At 42.8% G+C, this 23748-nt stretch overlaps 2 protein-coding genes across 3 annotated transcripts; both read right to left on the reverse strand.

Moving 5' to 3' along the window:
* Window positions 1-516: 516 nt before the first annotated feature.
* On the reverse strand, window positions 517-17993 carry LOC113016843 (guanine nucleotide-binding protein subunit beta-4). 2 transcript variants are annotated; one of them, XM_026160001.1, is made up of 10 exons: window positions 17709-17993; window positions 8118-8292; window positions 7790-7828; window positions 7334-7440; window positions 4144-4207; window positions 3633-3795; window positions 2786-2852; window positions 2357-2558; window positions 1514-1730; window positions 517-985 (listed from the first exon to the last, which is right to left on the reverse strand). In XM_026160001.1, the coding sequence occupies exons 2-10, from the start codon at window positions 8172-8174 to the stop codon at window positions 879-881; spliced, it is 1023 nt and encodes a 340-aa protein (XP_026015786.1). In that variant the 5' UTR covers window positions 8175-8292; window positions 17709-17993; the 3' UTR covers window positions 517-878. The 2 variants fall into 2 exon arrangements, with proteins under 2 accessions (XP_026015786.1, XP_026015785.1); XM_026160000.1 differs by lacking the exon at window positions 17709-17993 and adding an exon at window positions 12512-12771.
* Window positions 17994-20080: 2087 nt separating this feature from the next.
* On the reverse strand, window positions 20081-23704 carry aldh7a1 (aldehyde dehydrogenase 7 family, member A1). The gene is made up of 2 exons (XM_026159995.1): window positions 23629-23704; window positions 20081-22186 (listed from the first exon to the last, which is right to left on the reverse strand). Exon 2 carries the CDS (start codon window positions 22179-22181, stop codon window positions 20553-20555), a length of 1629 nt encoding a protein of 542 aa, XP_026015780.1. The 5' UTR covers window positions 22182-22186; window positions 23629-23704; the 3' UTR covers window positions 20081-20552.
* Between the last annotated feature and the right edge of the window lie 44 nt (window positions 23705-23748).

Genomic DNA, 23748 nt, shown 5'->3' on the forward strand with positions numbered 1-23748 from the left:
GGGGTTAAAGCTGGATCCAGACTTAAACCACAGCACTCCAATCACTTCCTTCCAAAATAAAAGACTGGTGGGAACGCTGGGATTCAGGCTTTTTTTGTTGGTTTTTGTTCTTTTTTTAAAAAGAGAGCGATCACAGCCATCATTGACATGAATGCAACATTTACAGGTACAGGGTGCATGAATGATGTCACCACCTGTAACCATGACACAGAGATACAGGTGAATAAGGTGAGTTTGATTTTTGGTTTAGGTGTCAGATCCTGTTTTCCTGCACGATGAATCGGTGCCACTAAATCAACGGGAAAATTTGGAAACATTACACTGCTTTGTATCCGTTTAAACTCCCACACGATTTGGCATCTTGTTGCATTACATGAGTATGTCCATTCAAAATAAAATACAATATCAAAAATGATATTTATAAAAAAAAAAAAACAACTCAAGGGCTGGAAATAATCTAAAAAAATATATACATACACATTATATATGCATATATGATGCATATATACACACACAATGCTATACATATATATGTATATACTGTCTTTATATATAAATGTACATGTTAGACACCGATGCTAATCGTGTTGTTAGTCATGGTAACACATACCTTTGGAAAATTATTCGTGTGAGGACCAAATCTTCTTTTCTGTAACATTTTTCCTGGACGCTCTGACTTCTGCTGCTGAGCAACAGCTCGGTGAACAAAACTAAACATCTGGTGCTTTCTCACAGGTCACCAGCAGAGATGATAACTGGGGGCTGAGTTAAGGAGAGTCAGCTAACACAGTGTGTGCACCCGCCCAGTGATGAGTTGGGATATGCCGGGTGGGGTTGTGGAGGGAGGAGGGGGTAGTTTTTGAGTATGACAGGCTCGTTTAATTCCAGATCCGGAGGAAACTGTCCCAGGAGCCGGTGGCCACAGCCATGCCGTCGCCCGTCACTCCTAAGCAGCTCACTCTGTTGTCGTGGCCCGCTAACACACCTGGAGGATGAAAAACAAACCACAGTCACAGGTAGGGTCAAAACAAACCTCCATCCCACTGAGAATCGAGACTGCAGGTCAGCAGTGACTTTAAAACATCAGCTGTATAAGTGATGCAGGCCTTCATGATGTCTGTATTTATCAGCTCGTGTTTTACATCCGTTATCTCGTCGAAAACAAAAGTCCACTGGTTTCGCTGGTTTGAATTTAAATAAACACACTTCAGAAGAGTTGAATTCAGTTTGCGTGCATTTCCCTCACTTCATCTGAGTCCTTCAACTCTAAATAATACCACAACCTTAATGGGACCAGTCGGACCCTGCTGTTGAACAATAAGAAATCTGAAATGCTGTATTTGCACAAGCAGCAAGGTTCACTGACGTGCACGTCATTAGCTGACAGACGCCACCGATCGTTAAAAAGTCACATGGGCGTCTTCATGAACACAAACTGTTTACAGGAGCTGAATAAGTTCTTGACATTTGTCAGTAGTAGAGAACCCACAATCAGAGTTCAGGTGTGACTCACCTGCACGCTCGCCCTTCAGCGTGTCCCAGACGTTGCAGTTGAAGTCATCATAGCCGGCCAGGAGCAGGCGGCCGCTCTTGGAGAACGCCACGGAGGTGATGCCACAGATAATGTTGTCGTGGCTGTACGTCATCAGCTCCTGGTCTGCACGCAGATCAAACAGCCTGCAGGTGGCGTCATCAGAGCCCGTCCCAAAGGCATTCCCATTGGGGAAAAACTGTCGGGGGGGACATGGATCGCGCAGATAAGTGATGAATTGTACGTTTTCAGGGTTTTGTCTCTAAGGAAGTCGTTTCTATGACGATGCCTGTTTTACACTGCCAGGAAAAGATTATAATACAGGAAGCATGACAACCAACACACTGATGATTATTGTTGTCAAACACTGACGTCACTGCTCCTCCACAGGAAGGTGCTCAGCTTCAGTCTGTCACTCGCTCTGCTTTCATCATGCTGACATAAAGGCCGTGAACTTTAACCAGGCTTCACGTCGTCTTCAGGTTTTTAAAATGAGCCTTTTTCATTTGACTAAATGATAACTTTATTAATACATTTCAGTCAGACTTCACCCTCCACCCTCTTTGGCTGGGTGCTCTTCCTGCTCAACATTTGCTCCAGTATTATCCCGGTTCTCTGTCAGGCTACGGTGACAGCCGTTTGTTTGGAATAAACACAGGATCAGCCCACAATTTTCCTAGAAGTCTGCTACGCGGAAGCACTCATAAAAAAGATAAACACCAGGTCACATTTACTTCTAAAATGCTGAGACATAATCAATCTGCAATAGTCTTTGTGATCGCCGACGCTCCCACGTCTCCTTGCGATTAAATCTCGGGTACTCACGCTGACGGCATTGATGTCAGACACGTGGCCGGTGAACGACTGCCTGCACATGCCGTCGCGGATGTCCCACAGCTTGGAAGTGGCGTCGCAGGCTCCCGACACAAAGGTCTTGTAGTCCGGGCTCAAAGACAAGCTCATCACATCGCCTGTATGGCCAGAGAAGCTTGTAGTTTGCTGGCCCGTCTCTATGTCCCACAATGCACTGCAACAAGGAAGCAGGAAAGACATATGAATTCTTTATGAAAAATATGCTTTATTAGACTTTCTCATTCATGGATCGTATTGCAATATCATCGCAGTGATCAAAGGCTCTGCACGCAGCTTTACAAACCTCCTGTGATGACAACATGCACGTTACGCAGCTCGTAAGAGCGTCCGCAGTCTACTGCGAAACATCACTGGAATATTTGAATGGTTTAAACTGCTCACCAGGTGGTGTCTCCAGAGCTGGTGAGTATCTGGTTATCATCCAAGAAACGGCAGCAGGACAAATAACCTGGAGGCAAACAGAAGGTTCCAGATGAGACGAGGACTCCTGTGTGCTCCCCACTCACACTGTGTACTTCCTCTCTCCTACTGTCAGCTCTTCCACATGTTTCACACTGGCTGTGCTTCCTAATGCAACCCTAAAGGGATTAATGTCTCCTCCTGAAATCAAACTGGGGAGGTGTGAGCCACTACACTGTAGAAAAGCCCTTATGGCCCCCGTCAGCCAGGACATGCAGGATCTACAGCTACAGTACAGAAGTCAGATTGGATTCAAATGTTTAATATGAAAACAGAATAAATAAATATAAGGGTCGCTGGTCTCTCCCTCCCCCAGACTCACCTGTCTAATCTTCACTCTCCGATAAAAGCAACAAATAATAAAAAAGAAAGAAATATGAAAGATCTTATTGAGGGTCTGTGAATTATGACAGAGTATCAGGGCCACATTAAGAAAAATATTATTCATTCTGAGAATAAAGTTGAAATGTGAAGATTGATGAATCAAACGACTCCACGCCAGCCTCTAAACCGGCTCATGTAGATGAGTTAGTGAGACGACTCAAACGTTTCGGATCAGTTCTGGTTTTCCTTCTGATCGCTGCAGCTTTCTGCAGAGCTCCCCAACATCCTCACACTTATCCCCACCCTGTGTTTACGAGCTAAAACACAAACGATGACTTTCTGAGACTCTGACGGACAGTTTCACTAACTTTTCCCCTTCATGTGGCTCTAGTGCTCGTTTGTAATTAACCGTCTGTATTTGTTTCTTGGCTGAGCGTGTGCTTACCCGTGTGTCCAGGTAGCTCTCTGGTGACGCGCACGTTGCCTTCGCGGGTCTTCAGGCTGTATATGGAGCAGATGTTGTCCAAACCTCCACAGGCCACGTAGTTTCCAGAAGGGGCGTAGGCGCACGTCATCACCCATGAAGAGCGCAGAGGGATGGCGTGCATCTGATTAAAAGGAAAGTGATTTCGTTATTAAATACAGTGAAAGCGCTTCATGTGGCGCCTTAGTTTGACTAAAAGCTTCAAGGCTGAGTTCAACTGATGAAAATTAGATCAAAACATTATTTTCACTTATAGGAACTTAAGTAATAAGGAAATGAAAGGATGGATTCTTCTATTTCTTCATCTGGTGCTGTTGCAAACAAAATAAAATAAAGAAAGTAGAAGCCATAATTAACTGATGCATACGTGAGAGATGAGGGTCTGAAATCACTATTTTACGTTGCACTGGGTTGGATCTTAATGCAGGTGCAGTTGTAGATGTTACAAAAATCACAACAAAAATAATCAAACCTTATTTGTTGTGTAGCTGTCCCAGATGATTAGCTTCCCATCTTGTGATGCACTGACAAGTAACCTAAAAACGAGGTGAGAAGAGCAGCGTGACTCTGAGCTCGTGGTGAAAAGCCTACACGAGCTAAGCTGCATGCACCCAGTTTCATTAAAAGCAATGAGAGCCAGCCTTGCAAGTTACTGCGCTGCACTGTCAGCCTGGTTACAACGCTCTCACTTCTTCTCCCGCTGGAAGCCTCTTCGTCCCAGGTAATGTCCCACTCTGTGGAATATTTATTACCCCAGTTACATAAAAGTCTACTGTTGGGTGGGAAAGCGCTAGAAAGAAGCAGAGGTGGGGCGGCTAAATGTATCGGCAGCAAAAATAGCCCCGAGAAAAGGTGGAGTCAGAGATGGGTACGATAGGGCGAGATCTACAGATGGTGCAGATGCACAAACAGCTGGAACCCCTCCCTCCTATCCTGACTGGGTGTTTCCATCTCTCCGGGGACAGGAAGTAGCTTGTTGGTGCTGCGGTACAAATCAAGAGGAGAGCTATCATGCTCAAATGTCAGTAGCTGTATACAAAACAAACAGTGGCCACCTGCAGGGTCACCTGGAGGGTGCGAGGCACACCCAGGCACACATTCACACCTACACACCAACGAGGACACACCTGTGCATCTGAGCAGAACCTTCTAATGAAACTGCATCTTATGTTAATAAAAACTACTAACTACAAAAACAGAGACACTTATTAATCTGTATCTACCAACGTATTGCCTAAGGATTAGTGATGTGCATGCACACTCATGGTGACATTAACTGCTCCGTCTCAGTGCTCATAACTGCAGCAAACCGTTAAAAAGGCAGTTTGTAAGCTTGAATTCATCGAGCACTCAGTGCATGTAGCGACAGCTGAAGATTTCCTCACTGGTAAAATTTGAAATATATTAATTATTTTTAAAAATGTTCTGATTTTAGGAACTTACAAACTGCATCCTTAAGAAGATTATTAAATAAGCTGTGGTAGCTGCGATTACTATTGTGCTCACAGTAAAACGGTGCTCGTCCCATGTATGGTGGTATTAGTCATATTAATAGACAGGTAGCAGTAAAAACATGAACAGCAGTAGTGGTAGTAGTTTAGCCCCACACCTGGGACTGTCGTCACTGCACCAGTGCATTGCATTGGAAGACAGACACAAAGAAAGAGAGTGACACACACACACAAAGATACAATTTTTAACAGCAATAAATACGAGAGGTTGTGAACCTCACGACTGTAAATTCATTTTTGCTGTGCAGCACACTTTCACCTGGAGCTTGTGTTGGTCTACAAACTGTTAATAAATGTTGTATAAATGAAGCATCAACAGAGATTAACCCAGGATGTGACTGAGGATTTATGGTTATGACTGCTTTCTAAAGGTGTGTTCATATTTGATTTCAATAAAAAGCAGACCATCAGCCCCACAGGCAGACTCCATGTAGTCTGACCACGGTCATTCTGTTACTGACCAACCAGAACTCAAATTCAGTGCCAGCACTGCCAGCTAGAGACAAAGCAGATCAACTACTGCCAATTCAGAAAAGATGCCATCAGGCGAAGCAGCATCTCAGTGAATACAAGTCCAACATTCACTGCTCTGGACTCCTCCAGCAGAAAACAGCTGAGTGATTAATGTACGAATGCTCCAATACAACAAAAACCAAAGCCGTAGTAAGTAGAGATGGACCGATCCGATATTAAGTATCGGTATTGGTCCGATACTGACCTAAATTACTGGATCGGATATCGGAGAAAAATAAAAAATGTAATCCGATCCATTAAATATCACGAAAGCACCTCACAAAACTTGCAACGTGCCGTAACTCGCCTCAGAACGTTAGCACTCGGAGCAGTATGCATCACGTGATAGAGCGGCTGTGGCATGCGGGACCTGTCGGTGGTCTGGAGAGCATGTGGAGCTTCGCTAGCAACCCGGCATTTCATCTCCGACAAAGTTATCCCGAGAGAAGTAAAGCAAGTGTGTAAGTCCATCTCTGAATGTTTGTAAAGCATTCCCACGTTAAGCTTAACAAGCGATATATGGAGCGACTGCCTCTTCTTGCTGCTACTTCAATCATGAAACTGCTTAACGATCAGCTGATCGGCTTTTCTGTCGTGAGTCCGTTTCTCTAGTTTGCTTTTGGCCCACTTTGCACCAGAAAGAGGAAACCAGCGGCTGAACAACAGCAGCACGTTTAAGCTTGATCAGCTGCTGTTAGAATTTATTTAATATTACTTTCTACACCAGGATCTTTTTCTACGTAGCTGACGCTGGTAACTGTGCAGGGGCGGATCTAGCAAAGTTTAGCCAGGGGGGCCGATAGGGCATTAACAGGGAAAAGGGGGCACAAAGACATACTTTTCTTTCTTATTCTCATTTAAAATGTCTCGCTTTTAATAAATAATTATCTGACACCCAAAGTTTTAATTTGATGCAAAATGAATAGAAGTCAATTACTGTATATAGTGACTATTAAGTCTAATATATATACCCTAGTAAGCTATAGTACTTTTTCCTTTGGGAAGGTACCATCTGTGCAGTCTGCAATTTTGTTGAAGAAAGATGTTGAATCTATTTAATATTTCTTGAAAAATAATTGATTTCTGTGCATTTTTTTTCACACTGCATCAAATTAAGGTTGATTACGTCGATTAAGCATCATGAGGTGGAGCGTGAGGGGTGGTTCCCTATTTTTTATTTATTTATTTTTGTTGTTGCTGGGAGTTGGAACCCTATTAGTTAGGTTGCTTAATATTTACGCTAAGTACTCTTTAAAATACCAGAATAGGGAGGATGGTGTAGGTCTAAGTTTATTAGATTGATCAGTATTGCTGAACTATGAAATATTTTTTTTGCATACAGGTATAACAGAATAGCTTTAGTGTAGTTGTTGTTTTAAACTTGAGTATGAACTTATACAAAATGCAGCAAGATATTAAAAAACAGTTTTGTTGATTAAAAACACTATATCGGATTCATATCGGTATCGGCAGATATCCAAATTTATGATATCGTATCGGACATAAAAAAGTGGTATCGTGCCATCTCTAGTAGTAAGCAGACGCTCAATGAAAGAGCAGAAAAAGAACATTGCTCGAGTGAATTTCACATCCTGGCTGCAGTTAATAATTCTGTTGTCTGTATAACCAGCACACTACCTGGAGTCACTCCCCCAGTGCATTGCATAGATCTTGGCCAGGTGGCCCCTGAGAGTGCGTCGCGTCCGCATCTGTATCCGGCCCACCGAGTCCAGACCAGCTGTGATCTGCCAAAACACAGGAAGAAGTGTCAGCGGTTACACTAGAAGGCTCACACACACTCATCAGTGGACACCAAAAACAGGCCATTATCTGTCGACGAGGCAGCGGGGCGAACGTTAGACGAGCTCACGCTGCTGCACGTCTGTGGGATATTTATATGGATCCAATGACAGCATGTGTAAATACTGACACACTGAGATCCCCGGTTTTTATTCTGATTTACATGAGATATAATTGATCAAATTTATGTAATTTTTCACGCATTATTCACAAGTAACACGTGTGGCAAAAAGATCTACCAATGAACCGAATGGTAAATGCATTTATAGATATATAGTAACCTTAAACTCGTACCTGTGACAGAGTGGAGTCACTGCAGGCTTTTCTGGCATCCTGCAACGTAACAAAACGGGAAATGTTAGCGTATTCAACCACCACGTAGCAAACGGCTCATCAATGTGTTTAAACCTGCTGTGATTCACCGCCAGTCGCAGAGATGATCAAACAGCAATCACACAGACCGACTGATGTTTATTCAAGTGACGGTCTGACAAAAGTTACACACGTCACAGTGTCGCTGCATGCAGTGAACACACAGAGGCGCACGTGTGATGTATGCACACACACACAAAAACAACAACAACAATATAAACAAAAAAGCACAAACAGCATGTCGTCGTACCCGAATCTGATTGCGTAGTTGCTCAGCTTCCTGTCGCAATTGTTCCAGCTCGCTCATTGTTTCGCTGATGGGCCACGCTCTGCTCCAAACACCGACTACGCTGGGAAAACACACGCATGCAAACTCACACGCACACACACACACACGCACTCACGCACACTTTACCAGCTGACGCCTGCAAGAAAGACAGAAGAAACACTTTTAGGTTGAAGGATGGGAAACAAACACAAGTATCCTGTTTGGGTTCACACCAAAGAAGAAGGTGCTGCAGAGGGTGGGGCCGGGCGGAGCTCCAAGGGTGGTCTGGCTCTTCAAACACCCTCCTCAGTCTGGTTCAAAAGGCCATCTGAGCCAGGCTCTGACCTTTACTGGCTCAATCAGCCTTTTGTGTTGCTGCATTGCACTGGCTGCTCCGCCCGCAGTCTGTGTTTTTGTGTTGAATGTGCTCTGTTGTGTACTGTGGGCAGATCTGGATTGTCTATTTGATAACATGTCCAAGTGGGGAAAGAAAGCATATATTTTTTAGTTTGTGTGTGAGTGTCTATCTAAATGTGTGTGTCAGGGTTAAGTGCGTCATCCCTTTGCAGATGCATGCGCACAAACATGCACGCGCACATGCCGGTTGCCACTTCCTTTACCTTGGGGAGTCTGAATGTGGGTCACAGAGCACTTACACACTCCTTGGAAATGTTTGGACAGCAACCCCCCCTCCACACGGCTCCAACATACCTCGCCCCACCCCCTGACTTTCCACTCTGTTTCACAGTCCAGAAGACAAACTCAGGGAGATTACATTTTTAGTCCCGTTTTCTAAAATTCAACAATTAAACCAAGTTCAGTCTTTCCTCTTCACAGGAAACAGTGCAGATGTAACGAGGAGGATGTTTGTGTTTCAGCTTCAGTTTTGCAGATGCTTTAAAGCCGTGGTACACGAGGTAATTCATGAGCACAATCGTGGAAAAAAAGGCAGGTAAACAACATAAGATAATGATAAGATGTTTATACAGTTCAGATGACTTTTATCTCAACATCACTTGAGCTGGTTTTGGCCCGTTTTTCCACTGCACTGACACAACAGAGACCTCGACTGCTCGTCGTGGCCTTGGCTCAGCCAACGGGGTCTTTGACAGGCACTGCAACGCTCTCAGCGCTTCTCCAGCTGACGCAACCCCCACTAAGAAGGGTCTGGGCGTCAGCTCTCCAGTGATGTGCACCCACGCTATCACTGCTTTGGATCCACTACCCTGTACCTCTCTGCCACGTCACCATGTGCCTCTCGTGGAGGACCATAACACCCAGTTTGACCTTCTCCACCTCCTGGTTATGCTGGGAGATGACGTGAGAAATAATTCAGCTTCATAATGCTGACAGACAGAAGGATATCCAACCAGAATAAAACTGCAAGCACTGATTTATGGGAGTGTCACATGAATGTTCATATTCCAGTAGTGATTATTATTCATTCAGCAGCTAAAACAGAACACATGAAAGTGCTGTCGTAAGCACAAAGACAGGCAAAACACACGCTCATACAACATTTACGTGTAGTGACTTACAGTTGTGAAACTCGGGTCGTTTGTGTATGTGTGTATTTTTTCCCTCCACTTGTGTGATTTGAGTCATGCGTGCAGCCAGTGAGCTGGCCTACAAAGACCTAGATCATGGCCCAGGATCAGCCGCAACAAAAGCGGAGCTGTGTGTTGCAGCTGCCCATTGTTTAGTATGTGGTGCCAGTATAGCAGATAGGTCTGCTTGGCACCGCCGCCACATTTGGGGCCTCTGCGATAGGCCACGGGAGGCCACAATTGCTACTTCTCTGCACAACATCCAAGCACACAGCCCTCCGTGCATTCATTCATCTTGTTCAGCCTGGTGCTCCCAGTGGCCGACAGGACACCGCGGTGCCTAAACTGGGATAAAACATCTGCTGCCTGCTTCAAACTGTGGACATGTAAGACAGAAAGGCACTGGTGGAAATAATCACAAACGCTACATTTTATTTTGAAAACTGACCACAGGCATTTTCGGCTGCTCCCTTATTTCCCAAAGGATCAGGACAGCGGACAGATGTGCATCTTTGATCGTGCAAAGACTCCAGGCCTGGGCCCAGCACTAGCTGCTGATGCCCCGAGCCCGGGTGTGTCTCCTCCTGGTCTCATACCGCAGAGCTTTCACATTACAGGTGAATGTGTCACCTGGTAAATCACTGAGAATAATCTCAACAAACAGCTTAAGCATCACTCAGTGTTTGTGCACAAAATGTTTAGCTATAAAGCCAAAGTGACTTTTATCTAATAACTTCTCATTAACAGCAGCAATCAAATGTAAGGAGTAATGACTTAAGTACTGATCAATATAGTTCACAAAGTGTTTCACAAAGCATCAAATCATCAGGACAAAGAACATTTTAATTAAGACACGAGAAATCTATAAAATAAATAAAAACTACAATATATTAAAATGACATTTAGATTTGTTACAGTAACAGAAAAAACACACATGGCCTCAAAGCCTGCAGTATAATAATCTTTTTTTTTTTTAAACTCACTGTTTTTAGTTTCTTTGAATGTTAATTAATAGTTTAATAGTTTGACTATGATACTGGCTGCTGTTGCTGCTTTTATGACTTAATCAATACTGCGAACCTGTCTGTGTTTATCATGTGTGAGGAATACAAACGTTATCTGAACTGTATCCAACTCCAAGACACATAAGTTCACTGCTCGCTCACTAAACTCTACATCCGTGTCAGACTGTTCAGTGTCTGCTCCTGCAGACACACAGACACAGTAGTTCATGTTAAGGCAGAACTACACCTAAGGACAGCATGGGAACTCCAAAGGCAAATCCTATGAGATCTGAATCAGAAAAATCCAACTGTGAGAACACACAGTGGTCTAGTTTGGTTAACAGAGCAGCAGCTTTAGGGGCACGGCAAAATAAAATGAGCAGGAGGTTTACCAACATCCAGGTGTGGACACACTTGGGCCTGCTGTGAGCACCTTATACCAGTGCTTACAGTAAGTTGTCCATATTATGACTTCTGAAATCATATCTTATACCTGTATACAGCACAAATCCTCTTATTATTAAAAAGAATGACTTACACCTTGTGATAAAATTTTAATTACTTGGAATCAATCAGTGCTCTAAACCAACGTTTTTCAGGCTCTTGTCTAGCGAGCACTCAAAGCACTTTATACAATATGCCTTGTTCACACAAGGTCTTTTTGCTTTGTCTAAGTGCTCTATCACCCTCAGATGAAGGCATCAATATCTGGGATCGAACCACCGAGCTTCCGATTACTAGATAAGATTGACTAGTATTAGATTTTTTGTTTGTTTGTCTTCAGCTGATGCCACGTGCTGGGTTATTTGTTAGAAAACACACCAAAAAGACAAAACGTGATTTGTAGTGAATGTGCACCTACTGAAATGAGTAGGAGGCAGCAGGGCAACTCCACAGGTGTGAACTTGTTCAGGTGACCTACAGACTATTCCAGACATCTAGAGAATGAAGCAAATATCTGAAAAATGTCCCGTATGGTGAGGCTTCCTGCAATAACTAGAGCACATATGAAACTGCACAGGAAATATGCGCCATGATTATGATTTCATTGCTTCCACACTTGTTCTGAAGTAGGTTAATGCTTAAATAAAATCCCCCCAAAGCGTCACACTGCTCTGGGTCAAAGCAGAGGCCCAAACCCGAGCATACTCAGTTTATAGTAGGACATGAACCTCTGCGAAACACCGAGCTGCGGACATTTGTGGTCATCCTTCCGATCATCTTATCGACCAATCAGCTAGCCGGTCTAGCTTTCCCCACATTTAAAAGCTTTTTGTTTAAACAGTGAAACACTTTACTATGCAAAGACCAAAAGCAAAATGTATTCCATTTTTACAAACGTGTAAAGACACTGAATACATCCGTGACACACGGACCAAAGAGCAGGAGCCAAACGGCGCGGCACCAGTTGATGCTCAGAGGAAGGCTGTCATGTATATTTAGTAGAAAAGGAAAAGAAAATCTACGCAGCCACATATGAGAGAACCAGATGTATGAAATGGAAATATCTGAACTGCTGTCTGCCCAGTGAAGGGTTTTGCCCCTACAGTTCCGCCTGACAGTGTGTAAAAGGCCGCGTTTGGTGAGCAGAGAAATTTCAACAACGTAAAGCTTTTAGCTTAGAGAAAGAAAACAGCGCAGCCCGGGAACAGTTATTTCAACACTGCTGCCTGGAGCGAACCAGCTAACGGCGGTTTTTGCATATCAGCCGAGCTCAATGTAAAACAAACAAAAACAGCCGCGACCAGAGCAGGAAATAGCGTTTGTAAAAGAAAAATAAAAAAAAACGCCACCAAAATATCAAGACTTGAGTGCACGTCCTCACCTGAAAACAGGCGGTTTGGGGCTCCGTCCGTCCTTCAGTCCGAGTCACACCGATCCGTTTTCACACGACAACCATGGCCACAGCTGTGAGGGAATCGCAAAGGGAGCCGTGCTAATTTTAAGCCCGTTTTAATCGGTTTAAATGGTCAGAAGCGAGCGCGACTCGTGTCGGATTTGACTAAAATTTTCACCAAGCAGGCTAATCACCACACCCATGAAAGTGGGAACATAGCAACAGCCTACGCTGAGGGGTGCCCGCTACATGACACATTCATATTCATGTTTCCTTGTTAATACAACAACTTGTAGTGTAACAATGTCGTACTAAATTAGTTATAATTACGTCAATAATCTCGAGGAATCATTAACAACACTTTAACTAGCTCTAAAAATATCTATAATGACTCGTACACCCTACGGGCGAAATGGTACCGTCTGGCAGCTCCCTCTACAAAAAGGAACCGAATGGGATACAGGAAACAAATATTAGACCTAAAAAGCCAGTCATTGTAGTGATTCAAACGACAGTCATCTAAGGTTTGCAAACTCCACCTTTGCCCTCTCATTCAAATACAAACTGAGTAAATAACGCAGACACTGCAGTAGAAGTGAAAGGTGAGGAGACTGCAGTGTTTTTAACAACTTCACGAATGTAGTCTGTCAACAGCAACAGTTGTGACCACATAGACTAGCGATGGCTGAGACGTGAAGGTACCTGCAGGTCTGCTGTAGAGCTTCGCACCGTGAAAGGCCAGACAAGAAATGAACCGATTAATCAAAATCAAAAATGAGTGGTAAGTGCAGCTCTAAAATGTGTATGACAAACATAGCTCGCTCTTCATCATCAAAGTAGCAGAAATATTTGTCTACTTTCTCTAGTCATCCTTTGGTTTCTTGACAGTTTAATGGATTTCGTTGCTTTACTATTCAGACAAATCTAATGAGTGAGTTAGAATTATAAATCTGTCTAAAACAAACTGAAATCCCTCAGGAGACAGCTGTGCCAAGTCTCACCCTGGCACACAGCAGTTGGCCTGCAGTGGGTTCATTGAAAACGATCTCTCTCCATTAGGACAGGATGAATATTTAATGGGGCCAATGAAAGGGAGCAGTGGGATAGGCTTTTCCATATCTCTGCACGAGCCATAATCAATGGAAAGGAGATGAAAGTTTTCCAGCGCCTGGTTTCCTTTCGGAGTTGCATGGGGGCAGATTAAGTCTAATTTAATTCATACACACAGCAGTAGTATGAGGATTAGGATTACCATGATAGCAGAGACATATGCCTTGGATGGTTTGCCATTAGTGCCAATGGGATTACATTTTCTTTATTTTACAGTGTTAATTTGCACAGCCTCGGAACAGGATATTATTCACAGTATGTTTTATTCATTAGCCTGTATTCATACATTAAAACCACACATTCTACAGCATTTAGCAAAATAGAAATTCGATCCGTAGGATGACACCTGCCAAAACCACAATCAATAATTTGCCCATGTGTTATAGAAAATACATCTTATCAGTCATAATAAAGATAATCAGAACATTTAAGTGGATTTAGTATTACTGTTTCATTTATAGCGTGCTTGTAAAGTTGTACTAACAAGTTTAAGCCAGCCGGTTTCACAGATGACATAATACTGGGTCACCCTTTAGCGTTTTGTCAGATCATGTCTGAAGTTATGCAAAAATAGACTCCTAATTGCACAAGGTAGAGCTAAATCATGCAGCCTGAACACCGCTACAGCTCAGCTCTAGTCATGTGCTACATTAGTCAACACTGAGTGCTGTCGTTTTTTTTGTTTTGTGTTTTTGTAGTGTTTTGGATCAGAGATTGGTTTTAAATGGAAGATAACTGCCTAAGAAGAAGTCAGCTTGTGTTCTCTCTGTATAGTGAGCAAAAAAGACTGAATTCATTAACCAGCTGAGAATCGCAGTCAGTGTGTCCAAAAGCACATCCTAGGCCAATCAGGTCCCTTGGTCCATTGCTTAGCAACCAGGAAGGAAGAAGCAGGGTTGGGTTGGGGGGAGCAAATTGACACTGTAAAAATAGAACATCAATAGCCTGGTGTGTGAAAAAAAGAAAGACACACATGTTGCCGAGGCTATAAATAGTTTCCTGGAGCCTGGAACAGGTATTGTGTACAGTAGCTTTGTCGTGTTGTTGTACATTTTTGCATTTATTCGAATTTAGCAACACAGCTCAAAGCATAGCAGTCATGCAAGTGAATAACATCATTTGAATTTTACGATGATTTTATGGCATAGGAGAAACAGCAAGAACTGACGTACCTGTATACTGCTGACTACAAGTCATCCCAAAACCATCAACAGGTCGGCACAATTTAGATTTTTCTGTTTGTCAGCGTGGATACAAAATTCTCAGCATGCTGTAATAATACATTTCAGCGTATTATCACTGACGTTTTTGGAAATCCATAAGGGGAGGGGGTTAGGGTTTGTTTTTCATTTTAGTTAATAAATAATAAATAATAATAATATAAAATCACCAGGATAATATCTGATCTTTCTGCCTCATATCATAAATCTGTGTGCATATTGTTCAGGGGAATTCCAGTGATCTTTTCTCATATTACACCACCTTTATATATGACATTTTTAAACTGGGTAATGCATGTGTCTTGTGTAGAACAGTGTGCTCAAAAATAGATCTATCATATCCAATTCAGTTTCACAGGACTGCTCAATAATGACCCCAAAACGTGGGGGATCCGATCGAGTGGAGATAACGGGACGTCAATCCCCCACCTCCTAAATGTTGTTTTTTTTTTTAATCCCGATGTTTCGATTTTAGGCCACATGCCATCACACCCCCATGTAATACTTTCACAGTATCAGAGGCAATTAAAATGTGTAGCAACAGTAAAAGGCTTTATCGGGGCCGTCTTATCCACCAGACATCTCCCGGGGAGGCAGGCCGTTGTCAGGGTAACCCTCACAAATGGCAACTGACGTCAAAAAGGTAGGAGAAATACCAGGGAGAGCCAGAGCTGCTATGCATAATGGATTATTGAAAAAAAGGCCCTCTTGAAGAGTGCAAAGTGACTTAAAATATGCGTGCCTTGCTGAGCTCACCAGTCCTGTCTCACTCTGTGTGATGAGGGAAATAGATGTTGGCAAATTCTGGGTTTACTTGCAGACTGCCACAGCTTAGCCTTCATTGGCTCTTGTTAAATTATGTATTTTGAGTAAAAGCTTGATGGAGAACAATCTCTGCATTTGGACACATGATGGTCTATATCCTGTCCTGTGACCTCTGTGTCATTTGTCAAAGTGCTGTGCCACTCCTCATTCCGTTATGTTTTGCTTCCAAAGAGCCAGGCTGCTTTCTGGAGCAGTGGGTCCAGGCTTCCCGAAGGTCTTTCAAACTTTTTCTTTGGACATTGTCTGCTTTGGGTGCAATACGTGGTGCAAAAACATGGCATATCTCAGCATAGTGTGCAGTGCGTTATTAAAAAAAATGTAGGAGACTGGCCTACAAAAACTATCTACAGCAGAGGATCAGTATGCGAATCAAATCTAGGAAAGACCTGACACATGATGCATTTGAGAGATGCATCTTATGTTCAAGTCTCACAAATGGTCTCAGAGGAAAGGTGTCTGTCAAGAGCCATTCTTAAGGAAGGGAAACAGAGAGAGGTGAAGGCTGAGGTTTGCCAAATTACACAAGAACTGGACAGAAAATCAGTAACAACAGGCTTCTGGAGTGAATCCTAATTCGAAAGTTTATGTTCAAATTGTTGTCAATATTTACAGAAGAGGTGAGGAGACACTGTGTCTTCAGCTCTGCCATGGTTTTGACGCTTCGGGGGTCTTGGCAATTGATGTCATTATGAACTCATAAAAATAACATGAAGGGTTTAGGTTCTTGTCTAATCTCAGTGCTATTCCTGGGCCATGAGAGTGTCACACAGCAGCAGCTTGGCGAAGAACCCTTCTGTGATCATGCCTCGCGTGTTGTGCTGGGAATCACACTCTCCTCGATCAACGACTGTGAAGTCATGTACTGCTGCTGTCCACATTGGTAGAGCAAAACAGAAGTATGGACATGTAATACAGAAGTGACACTGTGTCCATTTTGGAGAAGATAATACATCTATATGCATAGATCTGTGCGATGCCATTATTATGACATCATTGACTTTCTCACATAGAATAAAATCAGGTTTAATTTTTTTTTTTTGCCCACGAAGCTTTATGTCTCCAGCACACAACATTAAATTACAAGAAGAAAAATTTAGAGCAAAAGTGTTTTTCTATAATGTGAATATCCATGTTAAAATCAAATAAATGTACTAGTGTCCAAAAATTTATCTATTTGTTGAAAAGCCGCATATTTTTTGATGCTATATTTTCACTGTGGGTTTCAAAAGTACACAATTTCCACATTTATTAATCAAACGACACCCTCAATTACATTAAGGAAGAGCAACCCTTAATCTTTTGATTTAGGGAGAAGCTGCGGAGGAAATGTGCAAACAGAAGAAGTGAGAGTGTTTCGGTCCAGGGGAATCCCAGACACTTCTGTAAACCAGGGGTGCAACAAGCAGCACAAAGCATGAACCAACATGCTATGAGTTTCCAAAGAAGTCGATCACACATCAGTATTGGGGGAGTGAGGAATAACCTTGGTGTGCTAATACCACCCTTTGCAGAGGCCGCCAAACAGCTTCAACCCTCCAACGCCACATGATCATTAATTTATTACCACGAGCACACTATTTCTTTCCCTTTTTTTTTGACTTGACATTTTGGTGCACCACAGATTTTTAACATGAGATAAGATCTACAGTTCACCTCTGCACTGCCTCAAAACCAACTTTATACCAGGTACAAAGTCTGAGTTCACAACCTCACTAAACACCACAGTCACCAGCGTTTCCTCTATTACACTGCAAACACCAAAAGGTGAGTTAAGTGCCAGAAAAATATCTGAGTTTTAGTAAGGTTTATACTGCAGACTTTAGCCTTGGAAACATAATTTTTCTATGTAAAAAAAATTTAAATATTATATTAAAACAGTAGGAATATTCTCATTTGTACTTAAATGTATACAGTATTCCTGAGTAAGTACATTTTCCCTGGTAAATATAGAGGTTACTGCGCCAATACATCATTGCTGTGAATCAAAAAGCTTGACATTAAAAAAAAAAAAAGAATGAAAGCTTTTCTACCTTTTCCAGTGCAGATGAGGAGGGGAAGTGGCTGTTTCTGCATATGTCCTAAATGGCATGGATTATGAGTCGCACAGAGCGCCGTGGTTTCAGTTCTTCCTTTCAGCCGTGAGTGTAGATGCTGCCAGGAGGAGCAGCAAATGGAGAGCTAGAGGATGGAGAGCTACTGAGTGGGAGGGTGATGATATATGGGGGGGAGACAAAGGATAGCCGATGGAGTAATTTTTCTATTAAAGGGACAGAGTTGATTTCTTCAGTACTAGCTGAAGAAGGTAAATAAATAGAAATGAAAGAATAATCCCAGTTTTTTTTACTTTCCCACCAAAAAACTTGTTGCAGGTCCCTTGGCAGGTGGCCACACGTGTTTTCATACAGGGCTTCCTAGAAGAACAGCATAAACAAAATTGGCTCCAAAATACTCATCAACCTTTGACATGATTCTGACGCGCATCTTCAAACATGAGCATTTATAGTTTGAGACATCTGTGCGACTTCTTATTTTACCATTCCTGTATATGAAAACTTGTTTCTGTCACCGAAAAAAACCCTTTTTTTTCCATTTGTGAGTCAAAATTTTGAGTTAATTTCTTAGAATTTCAATTTAAAAATATCCAACACAATAACTCAAAACTGAGAAAATTACTGCTTAATTGCTTTACCTGGTAAATTTTTTAAGATTTATTTTTAATGGCAGAAACGCGCTTCTATTCATACACAGCCTGTATATACTTGCTTATACACTGCCTCATGTCTACACCATTTTTGTAAATGATCCATTCCCACAGTAACACTTTTGTCCAGTATGTGCTTCCTTTCTATAACGGTTTAGAATATTCTAAGACAAAAATGAAATGGGTCGATTCAACAGCATCCTTCTGAGATTGTGGTCCATTTTTACATAATAGCAGCAAATGCGTGACGTCTGTTCCACTAAATCTCACAGGTGCTCTAATGGATTGAGATCTGGTGACTTGAGGTCATTTGAGTACAGTGAACTCATTGTCATGTTCAAAAACCCAGTTTGAGATTACCCGAGCTTTGTGCCACAGCTCACTCTCCTGCTGGAAGCAGAAGACGGCTACACTGTGCTAATACAGGCGAGCTATTTCCTTTAGCAACTGCTGAGTGTTGTTGCTGATGGACACGGTCAGCAACAGCACTCAGGTAGGGTGTGGTTAAATGATCAGTTGGTACTGAGGGGTCCAAAGTGTGCCGTAAAAACATCCCTCACACTATTAGAGTACCAGCAGACTGAAGCATTAATAGAAAGCACAGTGGATCCATGCTTTCATGTCATTCACCCCAACATCTGACCCCACCATCTGGATGTCACACAGAAGACTCATCGGACCAGCTAGCATCTTTCCAATATTCCGTTGCCAGTTATGGTGAGGCTGAGTTGTTACCTGTTCTTGCCGAGAGTAGCATCAGGTGTAGCATCAGGTGTAGCATCAGGGGTGCTGGTTGTTCAGAGATGCTCTTCTGCCTACCTTAGTGATATTTGAGTTGCTTCTTATTAGATTAAAACAGTCTGGCTCAGTCGCTCAAAATTACCTTTCTTCCCCATTCTGATGCTTGGATGTGTCTACATGCCTAAATAGAGCTGCTGCCTTGTGACTGTCTGATATTTGCATTAACGAGCAGTTCAACAGATGTCCCTTTGTTGTACCTAACAACGTGACAGTATTTAAACAGTGCTCAGAGCATATCATACCATGTCGACTGAATCATCGCAGTAATCAGGAGCTGCAAAGTTCCATAAAATTAAACCATGTCAAATATAATAAATATGTACGCTGCTTGTTTATATATGATTTTTATCTTCTCGTCCCTCTGTGTACATCTTAACTAAAATCCAGGATTGTAATTCTAAAAAAAATAAGATGAGCTCAACTAAAAACTTTCATTTTCAAAGTCAGTCACATTAAAATGCAACAGGCTAATAACTTTGATCATCTCTTTCCAACTTTTTCACAAAACCTGGCCTTTATTGGACATTACACTGATGTGTACCTGCAGAGAGATTTTCCCAGTCACCTTTTCGCCCAGCGTGGGAAAAATGCACCGACAACGCTTTTTCCACTGAAGAACAATTTCATGGTTGTTTATTATAAACCAAAGAGCCAAAAAGGCACTGACCTGGCCTCTAACCCCCCATCCAAATCTAACTGAGCGTCTGTGTTCCAGGACAGGCCCAAGTCACGGGAGTAACTTCCTTGTCAGTGCATGTCGAACATGGAAATTATTACAGCACACATTATTTGTTTAAAGAAGAAGATATATGTTCATGATCCAAATTTTACTGGGATTTGACTATTGCACTTGGGTTCTCTCAGTGAAAGCATTAAAATACGAAATATCCACAGACAGTACACATGTCAACCCATTGCCTTTTATTGTTGTTTGGTTGCCTGGAAAATACTGTGTATTATAGAAATTACAGTATATTCATGTGTTAACTGGGTGCAAAACAGCCAGTGTTGACTACGCAACATTTCTGTTAATGGTGAACTGCAACGATCGACACATTTACAACTTTGTCTAGTTTTTCTTCCAAAATGTAACGATTGTAATTGATCGATTAGCCAAACTTCATTAAGTGCTTGTAGAAAGGTGCACACATTTGGGGGAAAATTTAACCTTGAACAAAAACTCCTGAAACTGTTTTAAATCCAGAATATTTTTAAACTACATTCATACAGATACACTTATCCTATGTGACTGAGACAGATCTAAACACAAGCTGACCTTTCTGAATGCAAATGCATTACCATGCATTTCACTTGGCCATTCAAACTATTTAGTGTTGTCCTCGGGGCTCATCGACGCTTAAAGCCGGCTGGCTCACTCAAACTTGATTCCCTGGGCCAGAGGAAGATCCTTGCTGTAATTGATTGTGCATGTCGAGCGCCTCATGTACTGCTTCCATGAATCACTGCCTGACTCTCTTCCACCGCCTGTATGTTTCTCCCCACCAAAAGCTCCTCCGATCTCTGCTCCGCTCGTGGGAATGTTGACATTTACGATGCCACAATCTGACCCTCTGGGGCCAAGCCAACGGAAAACCCGGCCTAGATCTTTGGTAAAGATGCTGCTGGACAGACCCTGCTTCACCTCATTGTTCCAGGCAAATGCCTCCTCCTCTGTCTTGAACTTCAGGACATACAGGATGGGGACAAAGGTTTCGGTGTGGACAATAGAGGCATCATGAGCCAGTCCTGTAATGATGGTGGGCTCCACATAATTTCCAGGACGGTCCATCACCTTTCCTCCACACACCACAGTGCCGCCCTGCTGCTTTGCCTGCTCGATGGCAGCCAGGTACTGCTCGACAGCTTGCTTGGTGTGCAGAGGACCATAGAGGGTGCTGGGGTCCCAGGGGTCTCCGATGCGGACTTGTTTATAGGCCTTGGCGAGGCTTTCAACCACTGTGTCATGAACGCTCTCGTGCAGCATCAACCTCCTGGTTGTGGTGCAGCGCTGGCCAGCGGTTCCGACGGAAGCGAAGACGGCAGAGGGCACCACGAGATTCAGGTCAGCATCTTCAAACACGATAATGGCGTTGTTGCCACCGAGCTCCAGCAGCTTGCGCCCAAACCTTTCTTGCACCATCATGGCCACCATCTTGCCAACATAAGTGCTGCCAGTAAAGGACAACAGATCCACACGCTCATCCTTTGCCATGGCCGTGCCGATATCTGCTCCGCCACAGGTCATGGAGCAGATTGAGCCAGGGAGATTGTTCTGCTCCAGCACCTCAGCCACGATCTTGGTAACTGCAACACTTGTGAGAGGAGTGGTCGGAGCTCCTTTCCAGAGGCAGACGTTGCCGCAGGTCAGAGCGATGGCGTTGTTCCAGCCGTAGACAGCTACGGGGAAGTTGAAGGCGGTGATAATGCCGACCAGGCCGACTGGGTTCCACTGTTCAATGAGGGCGTGACCCGGTCTCTCTGAAGGCAGGATGGGCCCGCCGATCATTCTAGACAGACCAACTGCATAATCACAGACGTCAACGTACTCCTGAACTTCACCAACTCCCTCAACATAGATTTTGCCCATTTCCAGTGACACCAGACTTCCAAGTACTTTAATCTTTTTTCTCAATGCATCCCCAATCTGTCTCACAATCTCCGCTCTTTTAGGAGCGGGAATGTCTGCCCACAACTTCCAAGCCTCCTTCGTCTTCTGAACAGTCTCTTCATACTCCGCCAAAGTAGCCTGGGTAACTCTGGCAATCGGCTCATTGTTGGCAGGGCAGTATGACGTGATAACCTCCCCACTACCTCCCCAGCTACCGTTGTAAACACCTGGGTTGTCCTCAGACAAACCCAGCTCTTTGAGCCACGCGTATTTGGGCTGGTTGATCAGGAGACTTGACATAGCTGCTGACTGCTGGCACTGGGCAAGTGCAAATTTACTTCTTAAGAGGAGCCTGCTGTGCCGAGCAAGGGTCAGTGTGGTGCAGCGCTGCATGAGTGCTGGAAGGAAGCAAAGTTAAAAATTTATTTTGCACTAAAGAGAATTCAGAAATAATTATTGACATTTCAGCTTTAAAGTGAAAAAAGGAATGAAAACTACATTCTAGACCTAAAAGAGATGTCTTAAATCCTCCATACAACAATGGAGCTTAAAGTTATATAAAGGCAGCAAAAAACCTAAACTACATTTGAAAGGCTGAAAAGACCCAAAAAGGTTTGATATTTTTCCCCTACAGGGTGATGAGCCGCCAGCTTCACTGCAACATTTAACATTTGGCTTTAAATATTTAGATCTAATAAAATGAGCTATTTTTCATAACTTTCCACAAAAATAAAAATGTGAACATAATGTAGGTCTTGTAATGCAAGACGTTATTATTAACGAAGCGACCTTCAGCTGCTCCCTGTATTCACAAAGGGTCACCACAGCAGGCAGTGCTGGCTGTCGGATTTTTGTAAAGAGTGGCCTTTCTGACGAAGTCTCAGAGAGACTCTGTTAGGTGAATGTGTAACCCACCGGACTGTGTTGACTTTGTTACTACAACTAATTCAACTCATTAATTAATCTATAAATCAACCAATGAACCTATAGCTAACATTAAGGCAAAAAAAATTAACAAGTGCTAAGTTTCATACTCTTTAAAAAGTAAACATAATCTTATTGATGTGTCATTATTAGCCAAAGGAACATTTTGATGATACCACCTTGAAACAACAGAGCTATCTCCAATTTTCTGATGTTTTATGGATGGAAAAAAAAAAAGCAAATTGATTTAAATTAATCAATAACAAAAATACATGCTTTTTATCGCACAACCAGTGTTACTGTCTTGGTCTAATATTGCAGGTTGTTAACAAACAAGAGCCAACTGGGCCTCATAAGTAATCCATAAAAAGATAAAACTTTCAAAGATATATTCATATTAACTTTGAATTAATAACATGGTAAACGTCACTATTGCGACATGTATGAACCTACATATTACATAAAAAGTGTATTTTAGTAATTAGAAATCGAGAAGAGGCACAGTTATATAAACACCTTTCCTGAGGCTACTCTGCTACTGTCCAGCAAGTTCCTTAACCATTTCCACCGTGCGCTTGCGCAATTAACCCAACACCGGACAAACACGAGGCTGGAAAACTTGGATTGAGCTGCAAAAGCTGGACAATGATGACGCATAACGTGTAATCTAAGGATTGCATTTCCGATTTTCTAATATAAGCGTGTCCGTACAACAGCGCTGCTGCTTTTTCAGCGTGGACATGCTCGCTTAGAACAGTCAATGTTTTGAGTCTGACCGTGACCGTGACTCAAGGTCCTCCACTTTTCATTCACCAACACCAGCGTGTACTCATCAAGTCTGCACGTGCACGATCCGTGCATCGATTTTTAATCTTTAAAGTTACATTTGAGACACTTATGACGAGTTTTAACTCACGTCGATATGAAATCCTCAGGGCCACGTCCACTCCAAAGCATGGAAGTACTCGCAGTCACTTCCGACTATCACCGTGGAAACGGAAGTACTGAGAATTGCTGCTCTCTGATTGGACAGCTG

The sequence above is a fragment of the Astatotilapia calliptera genome, chromosome 23, assembly GCF_900246225.1.
Source record: "Astatotilapia calliptera chromosome 23, fAstCal1.2, whole genome shotgun sequence".
Classification (NCBI taxonomy): domain Eukaryota; kingdom Metazoa; phylum Chordata; class Actinopteri; order Cichliformes; family Cichlidae; genus Astatotilapia; species Astatotilapia calliptera.